The sequence below is a fragment of the Siphateles boraxobius genome, unplaced genomic scaffold (assembly GCF_051911475.1).
Source record: "Siphateles boraxobius isolate OS27281-9 unplaced genomic scaffold, OSU_SipBor_1 104, whole genome shotgun sequence".
NCBI classification, from domain to species: Eukaryota; Metazoa; Chordata; class Actinopteri; order Cypriniformes; family Leuciscidae; genus Siphateles; species Siphateles boraxobius.
This window is the reverse complement of record NW_027508705.1, coordinates 2993058-3013404: the sequence shown is the minus strand read 5'-3', so window position 1 is coordinate 3013404 and position 20347 is coordinate 2993058. Positions and strand designations below refer to the sequence as shown.

The 20347-nt window shown below is 42.0% G+C and overlaps 1 protein-coding gene across 1 annotated transcript in view; it reads right to left on the bottom strand.

Moving 5' to 3' along the window:
- The window catches only part of prkn (parkin RBR E3 ubiquitin protein ligase), a 182119-nt gene that overhangs the window by 117336 nt on the left and 44436 nt on the right, over positions 1 to 20347 (bottom strand). The window contains exon 2 of the mRNA XM_077247072.1: positions 18740 to 18903. Coding sequence (XP_077103187.1) covers positions 18740 to 18903 — 164 coding nt within the window. The remainder of the gene's footprint in view (positions 1 to 18739; positions 18904 to 20347) is intronic.

Below are 20347 nucleotides of genomic sequence, written 5' to 3'. Positions count from 1 at the left end.
GAAGCATCCTGTGCCTCCATAACACCTCAGCAGTGCCACAGGCTGATTGCCTCCATGCCACGCCGCATTGAAGCAGTCATTTCTGCAAAAGGATTCCCGACCAAGTATTGAGTGCATAACTGAACATAATTATTTGAAGGTTGACTTTTTTTGTATTAAAAACACTTCTTTTATTGGTCGGATGAAATATGCTAATTTTTTGAGATAGGAATTTTGGGTTTTCATGAGCTGTATGCCAAAATCATCAGTATTAAAACAATAAAAGACCTGAAATATTTCAGTTGGTGTGCAATGAATCTAAAATATATGAAAGTTTAATTTTTATCATTACATTATGGAAAATAATTAACTTTATCACAATATGCTAATTTTTTGAGAAGGACATGTATGTATGTATGTATGTATGTACGGACGGACGGACGGACGGACGGACATACATACATACATACATACATACAGTGATGTGAATAAGTTAGGACACCCATGATGAAGTTGGCTAAAAAGAGGAATAAAAAATCATCTTTTGGAAATTGATCTTAATGCCTTAATTAGAAAAATGAAGAAAAATCCAACCTTTAAGGTCACTCATTTTCTTTGTGTATGAATAATGCATCATAAATAAATAGCTGTTCTTCCTTAAAATACAGGGTGCATAAGTCAGGACACCCCTATGTTAAATTCCCATAGAGCCAGGCAGATTTTTTTTTTTAAAGGCCAGTTATTTCATGGATCCAGGATACTATGCGTCCTGATAAAGTTCCCTTGGCCTTTGGAAATAAAAAAGCCCCACACCATCACATTCCCTTCACTATACCTAGAGATTGGCATGGGGTACTTTCCATAAGATCATCTTTCAATGCAAATCAAACCAGCTATTAGGCTAGCTGAAATAAAAACATGTGTGTGCCTTTTTTATTTCCAAAGGCCAAGGGAACTTTATCAGGATGCATATTATCCTGGATCCATGAAATAACTGGCCTTTACAAATAAAAATCTTCCCGTCTCTATGGGAATTTAACATAGGGGTGTCCTGACTTATGCACCCTGTATTTTAAGGAAGAACATTTATTTATTTATGATACATTATTCATTCACAAAGAAAATTGGTGTCCTTAAAGGCTGGATTTTTCCTCATTTTTTTTTAAATTAAGGCATTAAGATCAATTTCCAAAAGATGATTTTTTATTCCTCTTTTTAGGCAACTTTAGCATAGGTGTCCTAACTTATTCACATCACTGTGTGTATATATATATATATATATGTTTTACAATAATTCTTTTTTTTTCACATTTTTAAATCATGTCGATTCACACACCAATTATTAAACTGTGATGCTCTACCATTTGTCTTTACCTCGTGTTGAGCAGAGAACCATTTCTACCTGAAAAATAGCAGAATGTTTGATGCAGACAAAAACATTCCTTCAAGAAGATAAAACCTCTCTGACAGGGAAAATGGTTCTTTTGTCTGAAACCGTTCTCTTAGTGTTAGCAAAACCAACATAGACGGACAAAATAAAGGTGTGAATCTCATCTTGTCCAATTTCTCCATCAGTCCCTGAGGTTTGATTTTTTCAATGGCATAACATAAATTAGAGAAAGACCCTCTCGCTCCAGTTTAACGGACACCCAACACAAATCACACTTTCGTGTAATAGAAGAGACTTCTAATACAGGCTGAGAGAAAGATGGGCTGCATGCTGGGAAACAAAACGGCCATAGCAACACATTGCTAGATCTTTTATCGAGAAATGCAGGAATGGAAATTAGCATTGATCATTAGTTACATGATGGATGCTTTAAAGGCCGCTGTGACAAAAAATATATGCCGGTCAATATCAATTTAGTCGCACGGCAGTGCATTTTTGACTTTGCATTTGTGTTCCATGACAAAATAACAGCGAGATGATCCTTTTTATTCGAACGGTACGCCTACAGAACTCGTGATAACCTCTAATTCCCATTAATTGAGCCAGCAGGTTTCCTGATAACTCCAGTTCTCAGAGTAAAGGGAAAAGCTTTGGACAAAAACAACACTACAAATGCACTCTGAGATAAAAAGCAATTTCCAGGACGTGAACTTGTGACATTTAGAAAAAGCATTGATCCAAACAAAACACACTCACACAGCCTGAAAATTGAGCACAATACCAAGAGACGGAAAAATCATCCGTAACCTAAGAAGAAAGTCTCCACAGCAAGTGCATTTGAGGTTGTCAGCCCGCCTCGATGCTGACTTTTATTTATGCATTTATTAGATTTTTTTTACATCTTCAAATCCACTTACTTTGGGGACAGAGCGGCGCTTGTATTCCTGATGAGCAGAAAGTGCCTTCATTTTACGCACATGTGACCTTTTTCAATTGAGACATTCTCTTGGGGGAGCCTGATCAACAAGTCAGTCTTTTAAAGACAGGGACGCTGTGCATTAGCAACAACTTGGCTCTTAAAGATACACAGCGAATGAATTTCAATGCTGAAAGCACGGAGACAATCAATTTATCTTTCATCCGGAATCATGAGCAGCCCCAGAGAGTCTGGACACTTTCTCAAGGTCATTTATGGCCATTGCTGGTATGAGTACTCAACACATTCATCTATATTTCATCTTAAAGGGAGACTGGATTAGCTTAGACTGTGAGCTGAATGTCAACTGTGCATGATTAGCAAATAGTTTGTCTTCAAATAAAAACTAAAAGTTGAAAAATGGATGTTCTACAAAACTTGGCCCTACTGAGGAAGTGATATTTTGACAATTTCCGTGTTACTTTCAAAATAGATATTTTACTTTTCAGAACAAAATTAAATGACAAAACAACAGAAGGTAAATTTGGATGCTGTCACTTTAAGATCGACTGCACGGATCCATTATAATCGTGCATTGTTCTTTCTCAACTGATTACATTCACTTTAGACATAAATTACAGTTTACTTGCAAAGACATGGTAAAAACAAAGACCTGAAGAGGGTCTAATCTGATCTAGATGAGTCCAAATACAGAAACAAGAAAACATGGTCTTGGACTTGGACTTGAGACAAACCCAAGTACTTCAACACTGCTGTAGGTTCCAACTGTGAAAGATCGACACCAGACCAAGATGGAAAAATGAGAGCATCTTGCTGGTTAAGCTGCTTAAGAAGTCAAGGGCGACACTGGAATCACATACTAGCATCCGCTTTGAAACCACCATTAGGTATTTACAAGGGGACTCTGTCCTTGCAATGCATTGACCAAGCATTCACGTTTGCATACTAGCGTTGAATATATCTTTTGTCCAAGGAAACAAGTGGCGCAAGGAAGGCAAGGGCGAGGAACTCTCATTCAGGAAGAGTCCTTGAAGCTGAATGCCTGTTGTAACCTTCAGAGCACTGGCGTTTATCTGTATTGCTCCTTCAGAGAGTGTGGAGAGTGTGAAAGGAGGAGGACGAGACAGAGAGAAAATGGGGGAGATGAGCACTTTGGAAAATAGAGGTAATAACAGTGAGCCAGCCAATGGGTCAGAGAGGAATATAAAAGAGTGAAAGTAGCAGACAAAAAAGAAAAACAAAGACAAAAAAAACCCAGCACAGAACAGAGCAAAGGAAGCACACGGGACGTAAAAGAGAGAAATAATGACAAACTATAGACAAACAAAGAAAGTGCAGACAAAACACTGACAGCAACATGAACTCTCTCCAGGGAATTCATTGAGAATGAAATCCGGACACATATAACTGTAGTGTTGCAGCAAGGATGAAGCGGAGAGTGAATCCAATCGCAAGCACTTTAATAACAGAATATCCAGGGTAAACTCAGAATAAGGCACAAGGCACACGGAACAAGGAACTGGGAAAAACTCACATCAAACAACGACCGACAAAAACCAACTGAAACACAGAGATCTAAATAGACAGGCAAACAAGCTAAACAAGATAACAAGGGGGCGTGGCTAATCAGAAACACGTGGGAACAATGATCAGACAATTAACAAGACACATGGCAAACAGGGAATCACATGACAGACAAGAACAAAGAACAAGACACAAAACCCACACCGTGACATAGCCTCTGGCTCGGGAACGGACCACACACACACTGGCTCGGGAACAGACAACACACACACTGGCTCGGGCTCAGGAACAGACAACACACACACTGGCTCGGGCTCAGGAACAGACAACACACACACTGGCTCGGGCTCAGGAACAGACAACACACACACTGGCTCGGGCTCAGGAACAGACAACACACACACTGGCTCGGGCTCAGGAACAGACAACACACACACTGGCTCGGGCTCAGGAACAGACAACACACACACTGGCTCGGGCTCAGGAACAGACAACACACACACTGGCTCGGGCTCAGGAACAGACAACACACACACTGGCTCGGGCTCAGGAACAGACAACACACACACTGGCTCGGGCTCAGGAACAGACAACACACACACTGGCTCGGGCTCAGGAACAGACAACACACACACTGGCTCGGGCTCAGGAACAGACAAAACACACACTGGCTCGGGAACAAACAACACAAACACTGGGTCTGGCTCGGGAACAGACAACACACACACTGGCTTGGGCTCGGGAACAGACAACACACACTCGGGCTCGGGAACAGACCACACACACACTGGCTCGGGAACAGACAACACACGCACTGGCTCGGGCTCAGGAACAGACAACACACACACTGGCTCGGGAACAGACAACACACACACTGGCTCGGGAACAGACAACTCACACACTGGCTCGGGAACAGACAACACACACACTGGCTCGGGAACAGACAACACACACACTGGCTCGGGCTCGGGAACAGACAACACACACTCGGGCTCTGGCTCGGGAACAGACAACACACACACGGGCTCTGGCTCGGGAACAGACAACACACACACTGGCTCGGGCTCGGGAACAGACAACACACACTCGGGCTCGGGAACAGACCACACACACACTGGCTCGGAAACAGACAACACACACACTGGCTCCGGTTCTGGAACAGACACCAGAACAGAAACAGCCACAAGGACAGACGTAAACACAGAAACAAACATAGAGCGATCAGGTTCAGGCGTGACTTGAACAGCCTCTGGATCGGCAGGCGTGACTTGAACAGCCTCTGGATCGGCAGACGTGACTTGAACAGCCTCTGGATCGGCAGACGTGACTTGAACAGCCTCTGGATCGGCAGACGTGACTTGACCAGCCTCTGGATCTGCAGACGTGACTTGACCAGCCTCTGGATCGGCAGACGTGACTTGACCAGCCTCTGGATCGGCAGACGTGACTTGACCAGCCTCTGGATCGGCAGACGTGACTTGAACAGCCTCTGGATCGGCAGACGTGACTTGAACAGCCTCTGGATCGGCAGACGTGACTTGAACAGCCTCTGGATCGGCAGACGTGACTTGAACAGCCTCTGGATCGGCAGACGTGACTTGAACAGCCTCTGGATCGGCAGACGTGACTTGAACAGCCTCTGGATCGGTAGACGTGACTTGAACAGCCTCTGGATCGGCAGACGTGACTTGAACAGCCTCTGGATCGGCAGACGTGACTTGAACAGCCTCTGGATCGGCAGACGTGACTTGAACAGCCTCTGGATCGGCAGACGTGACTTGAACAGCCTCTGGATCGGCAGACGTGACTAGAACAGCCTCTGGATCGGCAGACGTGACTTGAACAGCCTCTGGATCGGCAGACGTGACTTGAACAGCCTCTGGATCGGCAGACGTGACTTGAACAGCCTCTGGATCGGCAGACGTGACTTGAACAGCCTCTGGATCGGCAGACGTGACCTGAACAGCCTCTGGATCGGCAGACGTGATTTGAACAGTCTCTGGATCGGCAGACGTGACTTGAACAGTCTCTGGATCGGCAGACGTGACTTGAACAGTCTCTGGATCGGCAGACGTGACTTGAACAGTCTCTGGATCGGCAGACGTGACTTGAACAGTCTCTGGATCGGACGGGACCAGAGGCGAGGACTCTGGGCTGACAGGAAGTACAGGGAGGACTTCCAGGCATTGCGGGACGCGGGAAGTCCTCTTCCTCCTCCGTCTCCGAGAGCGAGAGGGCGCTGGGCTGGACGGAACCAGCGGTGAGGGCGCTGTGCTGGACGGGACCAGCGGTGAGGGCGCTGTGCTGGACGGGACCAGCGGTGAGGGCGCTGTGCTGGACGGGACCAGCGGTGAGGGCGCTGTGCTGGACGGGACCAGCGGTGAGGGCGCTGTGCTGGACGGGACCAGCGGTGAGGGCTCTGTGCTGGACGGGACCAGCGGTGAAGGCTCTGGCCGGACGTGACTGACGTGAAGCTCTGGCCGGGCGTGGCTGACGTGAAGCTCTGGCCGGACGTGGCTGACGTGAAGCTCTGGCCGGACGTGGCTGACGTGAAGCTCTGGCCGGACGTGGCTGACGTGAAGCTCTGGCCGGACGTGGCTGACGTGAAGCTCTGGCCGGACGTGGCTGACGTGAAGCTCTGGCCGGACGTGGATGACGTGAAGCTCTGGCCGGACGTGGATGACGTGAAGCTCTGGCCGGACGTGGCTGACGTGAAGCTCTGGCCGGACGTGGCTGACGTGAAGCTCAGGCATGTCGTGGTGAACGTGAAGAACAGGTGATGACGTGGCGTGCCACGGGAGGAAGCTCTCCAGACATCTGGAGAGTGCCTCTCTCCAGTCCAGACCGGAGAGATCGGGGAGCTCCCTCGGTTCGACCTCCTTAGCCAGCCGGTAACACATCTTAATCGCCTCATCAACCAGAGAGCAGGAGGCAGCGAGGGGAACAAACCCCCAGGTGTACTGGAACAGATCAAGGCTTTCCAGGGCCAAGGCCGCGATCTGTCCAGCGCACTCCCGGTCTAGCCTGTGTAGATCAGGCGAGATCCGTGCTGCTGGATTAATATTTGGGGTCGGTCGTTCTGTAGTGTTGCAGCAAGGATGAAGCGGAGAGTGAATCCAATCGCAAGCACTTTAATAACAGAATATCCAGGGTAAACTCAGAATAAGGCACAAGGCACACGGAACAAGGAACTGGGAAAAACTCACATCAAACAACGACCGACAAAAACCAACTGAAACACAGAGATCTAAATAGACAGGCAAACAAGCTAAACAAGATAACAAGGGGGCGTGGCTAATCAGAACAATGATCAGACAATTAACAAGACACATGGCAAACAGGGAATCACATGACAGACAAGAACAAGGAACAAGACACAAAACCCACACCGTGACAGTAACGTTGTTTATTTGCGCATGATGCCTGCAGTGCTTTAGCATCTGATTCACTAAAGGAATTATGCAAATAAGGTGATAACAACAAGCCAATGAAATCTATGCTGAATGCAGTTTACACAGGGCAGAACACCCCATCAGGTTCTGAGAGCTCAGTTGTGAAGGATACAGCAGACTACCGCAATCTGACACACTTTTCTGTAATTTAGATACTAGGATAGTATTTGTAAATATTTAATTTAAATAAATATCCGCTTTTATTTTTATATTTACAGTATTCACTTTAATTTTAGTTTAAGTTTTAGTAATTGTAATTCTTATGATCTTTTAAAAAGTATTTCTATTTAGCTATAACTAATCTATTTATTGGTTTGTTTTAGTTTCAGTTTAGTACTTCAACTCAAATTTATTTTATTTCAGTTAGTTGTCAAGGCAACATTTTTCATTTTCATTTAAGGTCCCCTTTGGTGAAAATCAAGTTTTTAAATGTTGTTTATATGTCTATGTGGTGTTTTTAATATGCTTTAAGACAAACCATGTGTAAATTCATAAGTCAAGATCATTGCTGAGTATTTTCTCCTTAAAACTGTAGTGAACCAAAGACACGGTTTGAAATCGCTGGTGTTTCTGACGTCACAAACTACCTTGTAACCAATCAGATCAACGTGTGATCGTCAACGAGTGGATCTCTGAGCTGGAGTGAGTGAGTGGAGGCAGGGAAAATTTGCATATTCATAGAACCAAGTATACCAAAGGGTGTAGAGTTACGTTCAAGCTAGTTTAAGCTTTTTTTAATGAAAACTGCATTTATATGTCAGTGTCTGTATGTGTAACACGTATGAATGTCTGGAACAGAGCAGGTGCAATTAAAGATGAGCTGATTACAGCATCACAGACTGTGACTGTGAGAAGCACATATATAACGTGAGACCCAGGAGCTATGAGCTGTGCAAATAAGCTATTAGTCGGTTATATTCTCCAGAAACACTACAACACACAAGTACAACACACTCACGCATACACAAGGCCAACTCTTTTTAATTAGTGCGAGTTTTATCTGTGCCCCAGTAAATTCACTGCAAAATGAAGCTGTGGTAAATATGGATGAGAGACACGTAAATTAATTTTGAGAGAAGATGAGAGCTTATTAAAACAAAGTGAGTAAATATACAGCATATTGATTCCACAGAGAAAGGTGACAACCTGCTGCTGGTGTCAACACTTAAGAGCCACTCGAGAATAGAGCCGAGGGAAAACACAAGGATTGTCACGCATTTACTGACACACAAAATTGTTTGGGCTTGTTTTCGGCATGCTTCAATTTTGTGAAGAAATATGGCCACCAACAAACTAGAAGTCTGCAACCTTGACCTGAGAATGACTAGACACTATAGACTGACCGGAAACAAGTCAAATGGCCAATACAAATCAGTCACTTAATTTATATTTTAATAACAGATTGACCAATATATCAGTTTTTCAGATTAATCAGCAAAAAAAAAATAATCTTAGTTTACAATAATTTTTTATTTATCTGCGTTCTTCTGTGACCGACAATGGAGGGTTTCAAGTCTTCGGTTCACCAGTACAAATGTGCAGTCACATTTATCGTTGGTCTGCACATTTCGAAGGCGAAGTATAATAATTTCAATACAATCAAACATTTTTAATGAAGGCGAAGGATTTCCCAACATTTTGCAAAGGGTTCAAGTTTGTTACGTGGATTCACTGCGTTGACCAACAGAAAACAAAAGTGGTTATGTGTGATGTACGTTATACATCGCTACAATATTGACAATAGACAACAGATTTTTTTTGGTACTCTAGTGGTAAAATAAAAACAATTATAAAGGGTTTTTGTTCATATATATTGATTTTAAAAAGGATCTGCCAATTACCAGTTATTGGCCAGATTTTCAGAGTTTAGTGGTAAATACACTAAACTATGAAAATGAAAATGCACGATTAAACATTTCTTTTTCTTTGTGGATTCGTCTTGTGCAACATACTAGGCTCAAGGGCTGGGCTGAAAATATTAATTATTAAATATATATATATATATATATGCTGTTTTCAGTTAATGCGAAATCCTCCAATCCAATAAATCGTAATAAGCTTAATGCTTTGTTATTTTTTATATGAAAAAGTCTGAACTTTCAAAGCTGCAATTACACAGTATCCGTTAAGTCCTGCACACACATACACACAGAAAAGACGCGCGTCAGTATCGAGTTCTCTTTCGGTCTTGAACAAACCATAACACACACAAATTATGCCAAAATGTCTGTTTTGTTGAGTGTAAACGTAGAGATTTGTGAGAAACCATAGTGGACATTATTGAGTGCACTTATTCAATACCACATTGCACTGCATTAAAGAGTGTAACGTAGATGTATGTTCCGTACACTTTTCGCCTTTCACCGCACGTCAACGGCTGCCACTCAGTTACTGAGAGCCAGATGAGCTTGTGTGAGAGCTCATTCTCTGGGGAAATTCCCATTGGAGGATCTATTCTTTGATTGATGTCTTTGAGACCAATAGTATTTGAGAAAAGTGGGGTAAAGTACCTCCTCCGTCTGCTCACAGACGTTAAAGGCGTTCCGTACAGGCTGCTAATGGTTCCGTACAGAGCGCATACCTTGATTTCAACTGTAAAAATTGACTTTAAAATGACAATTTGTGATATATATATATATATATATATATACAGGTCCTTCTCAAAAAATTAGCATATTGTGATAAAGTTCATTATTTTCCATAATGTAATGATAAAAATTTAACTTTCATATATTTTAGATTAATTGCACACCAACTGAAATATTTCAGGTGTTTTATTGTTTTAATACTGATGATTTTGGCATACAGCTCATGAAAACCCAAAATTCCTATCTCAAAAAAATAGCATATTTCAGCCGACCAAGAAAAGAAGTGTTTATAATACAAAAAAAAGTCAACCTTCAAATAATTATGTTCAGTTATACACTCAATACTTGGTCGGGAATCCTTTTGCAGAAATGACTGCTTCAATGCGGCGTGGCATGGAGACAATCAGCCTGTGGCACTGCTGAGGTGTTATGGAGGCCCAGGATGCTTCGATAGCGGCCTTAAGCTCATCCAGTGTGTTGGGTCTTGCGTCTCTCAACTTTCTCTTCACAATATCCCACAGATTCTCTATGGGGTTCAGGTCAGGAGAGTTGGCAGGCCAACTGAGCACAATAATACCATGGTCAGTAAACCATTTACCAGTGGTTTTGACACTGTGAGCAGGTGCCAGGTCGTGCTGAAAAATGAAATCTTCATCTCCATAAAGCTTTTCAGCAGATGGAAGCATGAAGTGCTTCAAAATCTCCTGATAGCTAGCTGCATTGACCCTGCCCTTGATAAAACACAGTGGACCAACACCAGCAGCTGACATGGAACCCCAGACCATCACTGACTATGGGTACTTGACACTGGACTTCAGGCATTTTGGCATTTCCTTCTCCCCAGTCTTCCTCCAGACTCTGGCACCTTGATTTCCGAATGAAATGCAAAATTTGCTTTCATCTGAAAAAAGTACTTTGGACCACTGAGCAACAGTCCAGTTCTGCTTCTCTGTAGCCCAGGTCAGGCGCTTCTGCCGCTGTTTCTGGTTCAAAAGTGGCTTGACCTGGGGAATGCGGCACCTGTAGCCCATTTCCTGCACACACCTGTGCACGGTGGCTCTGGATATTTCTACTCCAGACTCAGTCCACTGCTTCCGCAGGTCCCCCAAGGTCTGGAATCGGTCCTTCTCCACAATCTTCCTCAGGGTCCAGTCACCTCTTCTTGTTGTGCAGTGTTTTTTGCCACACTTTTTCCTTCCCACAGACTTCCCACTGAGGTGCCTTGATACAGCACTCTGGGAACAGCCTATTTGTTCAGAAATTTCTTTCTGTGTCTTAACCTCTTGCTTGAGGGTGTCAATGATGGCCTTCTGGACAGCAGTCAGGTCGGCAGTCTTACCCATGATTGCGGTTTTGAGTAATGAAACAGGCTGGGAGTTTTTAAAAGCCTCAGGAATCTTTTGCAGGTGTTTAGAGTTAATTAGTTGATTCAGATGATTAGGTTAATAGCTCGTTTAGAGACCCTTTTCATGATATGCAAATTTTTTGAGATAGGAATTTTGGGTTTTCATGAGTTGTATGCCAAAATCATCAGTAGTAAAACAATAAAAGACCTGAAATATTTCATTTGGTGTGCAATGAATCTAAAATATATGAAAGTTTAATTTTTATCATTACATTATGGAAAATAATGAACTCTATCACAATATGCTAATTTTTTGAGAAAGACCTGTAAATATATATATATATATATATATATATATATATATATATATATATATATGAATATATATATATATATGATTGTTAATATATATAATTTATATATATATATATATATATATATATATATATATATATAATTGTTAATTTATTAAAGAATGACCATTTTAAATGTTAAAATATTATAAATATAATCATCACTGCACGCTGCGTCTTTGCTGCCTGTCTCAGTGCGAGACGTTTAAAAATGCACATATTTCAAAGCAGTTATTCAACAAAGGGTAATATATTTAATGATTTGTGATAACATAATCATTTCATGAAAACTATAGTACTGTGAGACGCATTAATCCAATTGAAATGTACATTTTCACCGCTGTAGTTGTCTCCCCGCCTAAAGCTTAACGTTATATCTGGGCTGTAGCTTGCCCACCCTCCGTTTGCAGGAGCAGTGAGCGCACCTAGCAAACTTACCAAAATCTCTCTGGAACAAACGGCGGGGGTTTCTCTTTCTAAGTCGGAGATAAAAGACGAAGAAATGATGATAAAACACATATATAGTTTATGTATGATCTGAAAGTATTTATTTAGCGATCGACGGGAAAAGGTCATCTGTACGGAATATCGTTGTGTACGGAACAATAGTCTAATGTTACGGTTACAGTATGTACGCTCAACGGCTGTCCGAATTCGCTCACTCGTTTTCATTCACTCCTTCAAGTGAACAGTATTAGTGGACTAAAATAGGGAATAGGCCTTACTTAGTGAATGAGTGTTTAGGGGGCGATTTCGGAATCAACCCATGTTCTCAAGCAGGGAAAAATAACGTTAGAGGACACTGACAACAGGCTGACAGACAGGACCGAGCAGGTAATATTTAATATGGAACAAAGTCTCAACTTTCAAATTTGGTCAGTCAAAGAAAATTAAATAAAAAAACATTTATATGCCTACCGTTTTGTGACTCTTTAATGTGTTGTGACAGATTGCCTCAGTTAAAGCCAAGTTCAAATCCACCGACGTTAATCTACTAACTCTCCTGACTGCTTTGTCGGACAAAAATGGTGGATTTTGATTGGTCAGATCACGTGTCAAACAAACTCCCTGCGAAGGATGAATTGAAGCCAATTTACTGCCGCACCAGCTTTTTATAAGCGTTGTAAAAAAAAATAGTTTCGTTTTAAAATTAGCGCCAATTCAGGGCACAATAACAGAACAGTGCTGCTCCGAAGGACCGCACCAGTGTGCATGCCTGTGCAAACGCACGCATTTTACGTTTGCCTTTAAATTAGTGATTTAAAAGCCCCCGCCGGTGATACCGGTATTACTCTCTCTCTCTCTCTCTAGAGAGAGAGAGAGAGAGAGAGAGAGAGAGAGAGAGAGAGAGAGAGAGAGAGATATTTATATGAATATCCAGAGAACAACAATAGAGACTTGCAATTCCTTTAAGTCACATTAAACTGATGATATTTACGAGATGAGTGCCATAAACGGCACCACAATGGCATAATTACCAGTGAGAAATGTTCTTTTTGCACCAAAACCATGGAAATTGGTACTGATCATAATTCAATTTTCTTTGTGAGTGCTCACTCTAAAGTTACACTAGTTTGTTTACTAACAGTTTATGAGGCAGCAGGCTATATTCCCCAGCCTACTACCTTTCCCATCATTCTCTTTGGCAGCAAAATAAATATAAACAGATAGGGTAAAGCATTGGCTTCACACTTATGAGGAATAATAAATAGATTGTGCCTCTCAGGAAGAGAAAGAGGGAGAAAGAAATATGACATTGTCCAACATGTCTAATTTGTTCTAAATCACACTGTAATGCATTGCAATTAGACTTCAGAACTGGCAATGACAATATCTAGAGACAACTACTGTTCTAAATGTCTGTTTTATCACCCAAAACCTCAAGTAAGGACTGAAAAATGACAGGAAATTTGTGAACAATCTAGTCTGTACAATTAATGTTTCTCCACTGATTATTACTCCACTAGCGTGATTGAAAGATTACCTTGAGTTAGGCCTGCGACGTGGCAGTTTTTTTTAACCACTGCGGTGGCCATTGACCAATGGGGGGGGGGGGGGGAGTATTCTGAGAGGTAGAATAGATCAAATATAAATATGTTTTTATATAAGTGGTTTTCTTTACTGCTAAAGTTGTTTCAATGGAATGTAAACAAGTGTTTAAATAAAAGGTTCTCAAATGTACACTATTAAAAAAATTCAGACCTCTCCAACTCAAAACTTTCTAGGGACTTGTCACATCAAAATTTTCAATTGACCTAATGGAATTATGTGAATTGTATACATTTTAAGAGAAGACCTTGATTAGAACAATGCATCTTTTTGCATGGGGATAATTATTTGGAAGCCGCCCATTTATTGAGCCAATATGAATTTGTCAGTTTCCACAATTTTTTAAAATGATATTTTTTTTACAGTGTGTGATTTTGAGCAGCTAAATAAGTATAGAACTATAAAGAAAAAAAAATCTGCCATTTTGAATTCATTTTTGATTTAAAATGTAAGTTAAAACGAGTTCCTAGTCAAATTCAAGATTATGACTTGGCTGATTTAATTTTTTCCCCACTTCGCCCACCTCTAACTGGAATTGACAATGAAACGTCCTCCCATAATTCTATCAAGTCATCAGGTTTAGGCCCTTTTGCTCTACAAAAGATTTGTCATTTTCTGCCAACTGTGGGCGAATGCAGCCACCAAATTTCAGCGCAATCCCATGGTCCTGGCTGTCCTCTCCTTTTCAGCTGACACTCCATTTGTGACGGCCAGGCTACGATCATTCTAACTTCTTCACAACAACTACAATATTGGCCCAGTTATCAGTGGTGATGCATGCAAGCTTTCGTTCAATGAATCCCCACTCCTTGAATTAACAGCGAAGAGATTCTGATAAATTATGGTGCGTGTGGCTTTCGGGTACAAACTCTGCAGGCACCTGCTCTTCAGCTTTCATTCTTTATTTATGATATCCATGGTCAGACTCATAAATGGAGTCATGTTAAAGCTGGACCACATATCAGCAGTTGCAGAAAATAAATCACTTTCTTGCAGCTCAGCAATGATGGTCTTCCTAAATAACTTTAATAACTGGAAAATGACAGTGTTTTGAAAAAAGTTTGTGATTTGACGACTGGAGCATTGCTCAAAAGGCAGGTTTCTCCACAGTGCGGAGCGGCACATTCTCAACACAAATACATTGCCACATTTCTCGATAGCATCTTCCAGTTACCGCTGTCTGGTTTGTATTTGGCCAGTTTGGAAAAAAGCCTCTCCAATACCAACCTGATCAGCTGTGCGTTTGCGTTCACAGGAACTTGAAGACATCACTTGAACAAATGCGATTGAAGTGTTCGCCATTTTAACACTTACAAAGCCGACATATGGCTTTATCAAAATTTATTGGTTCATCTCTCTCGTTTAGCACAAATCCCAAATATTCCCAGATCAGCGATGTAGCATTTGGTTTCCCAACAAGGTCCTTTGCAGAAAACAAAATCAATTTGCTGAATGCATAATATTTTGCCACACTCAAACTCGCCAATCTATAGGAAATGCCATGTATGGTGTTTGACGTCATTTGTGTATTAAAATTAAATCTTAAAGCCTATATTAAAGAATCTAAAGCTAAATGGTAGGCTATAAATACTAATTTCCTTTGCACTGTTACTATTATTACACTTGTATACAAAACTTTGTACTTTATACTTGTCATAGTGTGTGGCATCATGTGCACCTTATCGCCGGTGGCACAATGACGAGCAGATGATTTTCAGTTGAGTTATGAGGTGACACGCTGAGCTCCACACAGCATCTGCTACAGCTCTTACACACTGCAGGAGTTTCATCAGTGAAAATGAGGTACCGTTTATCACACAAATGTACCGTGCTTTGTTAAGACTTTAGTGGCAAAAACTAGTTTAGTGGCATACACAAGAGCTCAAACCCAAATTTACTCCCATATTTACCTCTGGGAGATTCAAATTGTAAATATTTACTTGCCGTGTGTGTTGTCTGCACATACAGTCATGGTCAGAAAGAATGGCACCCCTGGTAAATATGATAAAAAATGGCTGTAAAAAATAAATCTGCATGTTTATCCTTTTGATCTTTCATTCAAAAAATGTGCAAAAATCTAAGCGCAAAACACGCTGTCCATAATTATTGGTTAGTTGATTGGAACTTCTTAATTATTGTCCTGTTGGTCAAAATGGGGATTTTCAATTCTGTATATATATATTTTTACAGCCAGTTTCTATTTTGTAATGCTCAACAATCTTTTGATACACATCAGAACTATATTCTTTGGTTTTACTCATTGTGATGGATTATTAAGGGGATATGGCCGTTGTGTTTCCTCATATTTAAACTCCTGTGAAACAAGAAGTCATAGCTAGACAGTTTCATGTTCCTAGTCACCCTGGTGTGCTAAAAAAAGGGTAAATATTAATGGGAATATACTTCAAGGATATTTTACTCATAAAAAATTCTAGGGGTGCCAATAATTGTGGCCAACGTGTTTTGGAGAAAAACATTTATTTCATAATGTGATGAATTGCTGCTCAAGATACATTTATGCTTATTATCAGTGTTGAAATCAGTTGTGCTGATTAATGTTTTTGTGGTCCTTTTTCCTTATTAGTATGATTGAATTGGATCATCGAAAGTCAGCAGCAAAGACATTGCTTAAAGGACAAGTTCGGTATTTTACACTTAAGGCTTTAAGTTTTAAGATCGTTTCTGATGAAATAGAACGGTAAAGATTGAAATTTGGACAAATGCTGCTGTCCCGAGAATTTTCTGTGGGTCCCTCACTCCTTTACCACACCGCAAGTTGTGGAGCTTTCGAAGGAGTGCGCTGGTCCCTCTAGTGGCATGCCAGTTCTTTCCTTTGGGGCTCGGCTGGATGATCGGATGTCGACTACTGCATCGGAGGGTGAGCTTGAGTCCTCTGGGGAGGACGATTCGGCTACATTGCCCCCTTCTGGGTCCGTAACATTGTCCGATTCTGACCCGGAGCTGATGGCTATGCTTTTCCGGGCCGCTGAGAGAGTCGGGTTCAAGTGGAGGATTATTGGTTTCTCGGGGTAGCCTGTGCTGGTTCTCAGCACCCCGCCCCGGTGTCTTTCTTCCAGGAAATGCATGATGAGGTTATTAGAATCTTGGACGGCACCTTTTTCTGCCCGAAACCGGTCTGACACCTCCTCCTGGAGGGTGGGGTGGTTAAGGGGTATGTGGAGATTCCCCGGTGGGGTGGTCTGTTGCGATGCAGTTGTGTCCTAAGACCACTACCTTCTAGAGGGGTTATCCGCGTCTTCCCTCCCAGGCCTGTAAGTTCCTGTAAGCGGCCCTGAGGTGGGCGACACAGAGATACAGCTCTTCGGGAGATGGTGAATGCACCACTCCCTCCCACGGAGGAGAGCCGGGTGGAGAATCCTGTGTTTCTTTTTGCTTTTGATTCGCCGCTGGCCCCACAGCCAGAGGCACCCACATTTTCAATAAAAGAGCAATTTCCTCTATTTGGTTCCCAAGAGGGCAAGGATGGCAATGTACGACGCTCTGTCCAACTGTGGAAACAGGTAAGTGCTGCACCGTACACTCAGACCCCTCTGTATAAGCCCATGTCTTTCCCTCAAAAGAGTCCCCTGTGTCGTCTCTGCCAGTGTGCCTTCCCCCTTACTTGGCTGGAGCCACCCCAGAGCCATCTCATATTATGTACTTCCCTACTTGGCCAGTCCATATGTGTAAGCTACACATGGTACCTCCCTACGGGTAGGATGTGGCTTCCACAGGACTTTTCAAGTGTTATCAAATAGTCTCACTCAGTGGGTCATGCGGAACAGCAGTGCTTAACGTTCTCTGCATAGGGTGGAGTAGGAGGCTTATGCAGGGCGCTGTAAAGGCCAACAAAAGCGGCGTGTTGGTAGAGTTCCCCAATTCGCTGGAACAGTTCTGACATCAAACGTAACCGACTGAAAGGGAACGTCTTGGTTATGTATGTAACCCTCGCTCCCTGAAGAAGGGAACAGAGACGTTACGTTCCGTCGTCAAAGTAGCTGTACCCCCGCTGGGCAACCGGGTCACCTGCTCGGCTCTGAATCGGAAACCAAATATGCGATCCATCCACTTACATATTTATATCCGCGCTGCGGGACGGTGAGTCAAATGCAAAACTTGCATTCCAATGTCGATCGGCTCGTTTAGTTACAATCGAAGTGGACGTGACGTCAAACCTGACCGACTGAAAAGGATCGGTTCTTCATATATTTTGAGGAATGCTGAATACTGTTTTTGTGCAAGTGAGATGAGTAAATTCATGCTTGCATTTAGTCTAGAACTACATTAACCATCATGTATCTAAGTAATGTGTTACTTGACTAGTTAAAAAGTTATCTAATTATGTAACTTGCTTTACTTGTGATTGCGTTACCCCCAACACTGCACATGACATTCACATCTCAGGTCAGGAAATCACTCGAAAACTCAAGTAAGATGGCAGATTTAAAATTTTGTACTTCCAGGGGTCCTGTGTCAGCCAAGCAACTGCGATTTAGATGCATGGTAAAGCAACAGACTACTTTCTCCGGTTATTGTAGACCTCTTTAGCATGAATGTGCGTGGACAACAAAAAGTGCTTATGAATGCTTCAGTATGTGTGTGGTGTGTCTGGTTTAATGCATAATTAAGAAGGTCAGGATTAATGACGCACTCCGGACTAAAGTTCAGGAGATACTTTGGCTCTGTTTACTCTGACAGAGACCCCACAGAGACCTCCTCATTCACTATGCTGAGAGAGAGAGAGAGAGAGAGAGAGAGAGAGAGAGAGAGAGAGAGAGAGAGAGAGAGAGAGAGAGAGAGAGAGAGAGAGAGAGACCAAGCAAAAGCATGAGAAATAGAGGAAATTGATAAATGAAAAGCTTTTTAATAACAAGTTGTCTGCTCGGTCTAATACAGGGTTTGACCCACACACGTCACAAGATATTCTCTTACTTGCAAAGAGCAACCGAATTACCCAAACACAAATGCACAAAGAGAGTGAGAAAGCAAACCCTTGTGAAAAAGAAGTGTACTTAATCGTATTGAATGTGCAAAAGTATATTTTACACTTATTTTGATGTGTCGACTAATATACTAAAGCACATATAAAGTACATTACTTGATTATAATTTAACTGTTTTACCTGAAGTGTGGATTCATTGCAGAGCTCTCGTCCAGCAAAGATGACCCGCAGTTGATCAGGCTGTACGCCCTGCAAACGCCCCACCATCTCCTTCAGTTCTGCTACACTCGCACCCCTTTCCAGTTCCACTGGGAACCCATGGCTGGAATTAAACCGCACATACACTAAGAGAGCAGGAGACAAAGAGCGATTTTGTCAAATCCAGATAATTTTCAAAGACATAGATAAAACAAAGAGAAAAAGGGACATATAAGGATATAGGGTATACTTGAATGGAACAAGGAATAAGCTATTTAAAACATGTATGGAGATGTGGTCAAAATTATTGGGACCCAGGTATATATGATCAAAGATAGCTATAAAAAAAAATATCTGCATTGTTTATCCTTTTGATATTTCATTAAAAAAAGCTCACAAACCTCTAACCTTTCATTGACGTAAAGAAATTTAAAGTGGGGGGTAAAATATTGTGCATTAGGACGATTTAGACACACTTCCTCTTCGAGGCAGATTTATGTCATCTTTAGTTGATTGGAACTTCTTAATTATTGCCCTGATGGTGGAAATGGGCAATTCTGTAGCCATTTTCTCACAGCGAATATCTATTTTGTGAAGCTCAACAATCTTTTGCTGCACATCAGAACTATATTCTTTGGTTTTACTCATTGTGATGGATGATTAAGGGAATTTGGACTTTTGGCGCTTTTCCACTGCATGGTACGGTACGGTTCGGTTCGGTACGGCACGCTTTGGTGCTTTTCCACTGCATGGTACGGTATGGCTCGGCTCGGCACGGCTCACTTGTGCCGCTTTTCCACTGCATGGTATGGTATGGCTCGGCTCGGTACGGCTCACTTGTGCCGCTTTTCCACTGCATGGTACGGTACGGCTCGCTTCGGCTCGCTTTAAATGGTACCACCTCTGTTGAGGTTCCAAGCGTACCGTACCGATTCTAAAATGTGACGTAGAAGCACTGTAGATCACTGATTGGTCAGACAGACAGAATCGTCACTACCAGCGTCACTGTATTTGCGAGACATCAAACCCGCTAGATTTAAATAGCCAGTAACAGCCTCCTATGTTTTAAAACTACTTGCTTGACTTGCTTGAAGAAAAAAAAACTTCCAAAAAAGAAATGGCTGAATCGTGGTCAGTGGACGAGAAGCGCAGACGTTCCTCTTGTTAGTTGCCGAGGAGCGGATAAACTATAACGATCAGTCATAATCCCACCCACTTTAAAGCGGTACTAACTGCAGTGGAAAAGTAACCGAGCTAAAGCGAACCGAGCCGTGCCGTACCATCCAGTGGAAAAGTGGCATTTGTGTTTCCTCATATTTAAACTCCTGTGAAACAAGAAGTCATAGCTAGACAAGCCATGGTCCTAGTTTTTTTTTTTTTTATTTTTTTTTTTTTATATATTAATGAGAATATACTTATTTTACTGATAAAAAAATTCTAGGGGTGCCAATAATTGTGGCCAAAGTGTTTTGAAGAAAACCATTATTTCATAATGTGGTCCCCCCACCCCACTTTCAATTATTTAACTTCAATGAAAGGATCGACTTTTGCAATTTTTTGGAATGAAAGATCAAAAGGAAAAACAATGCA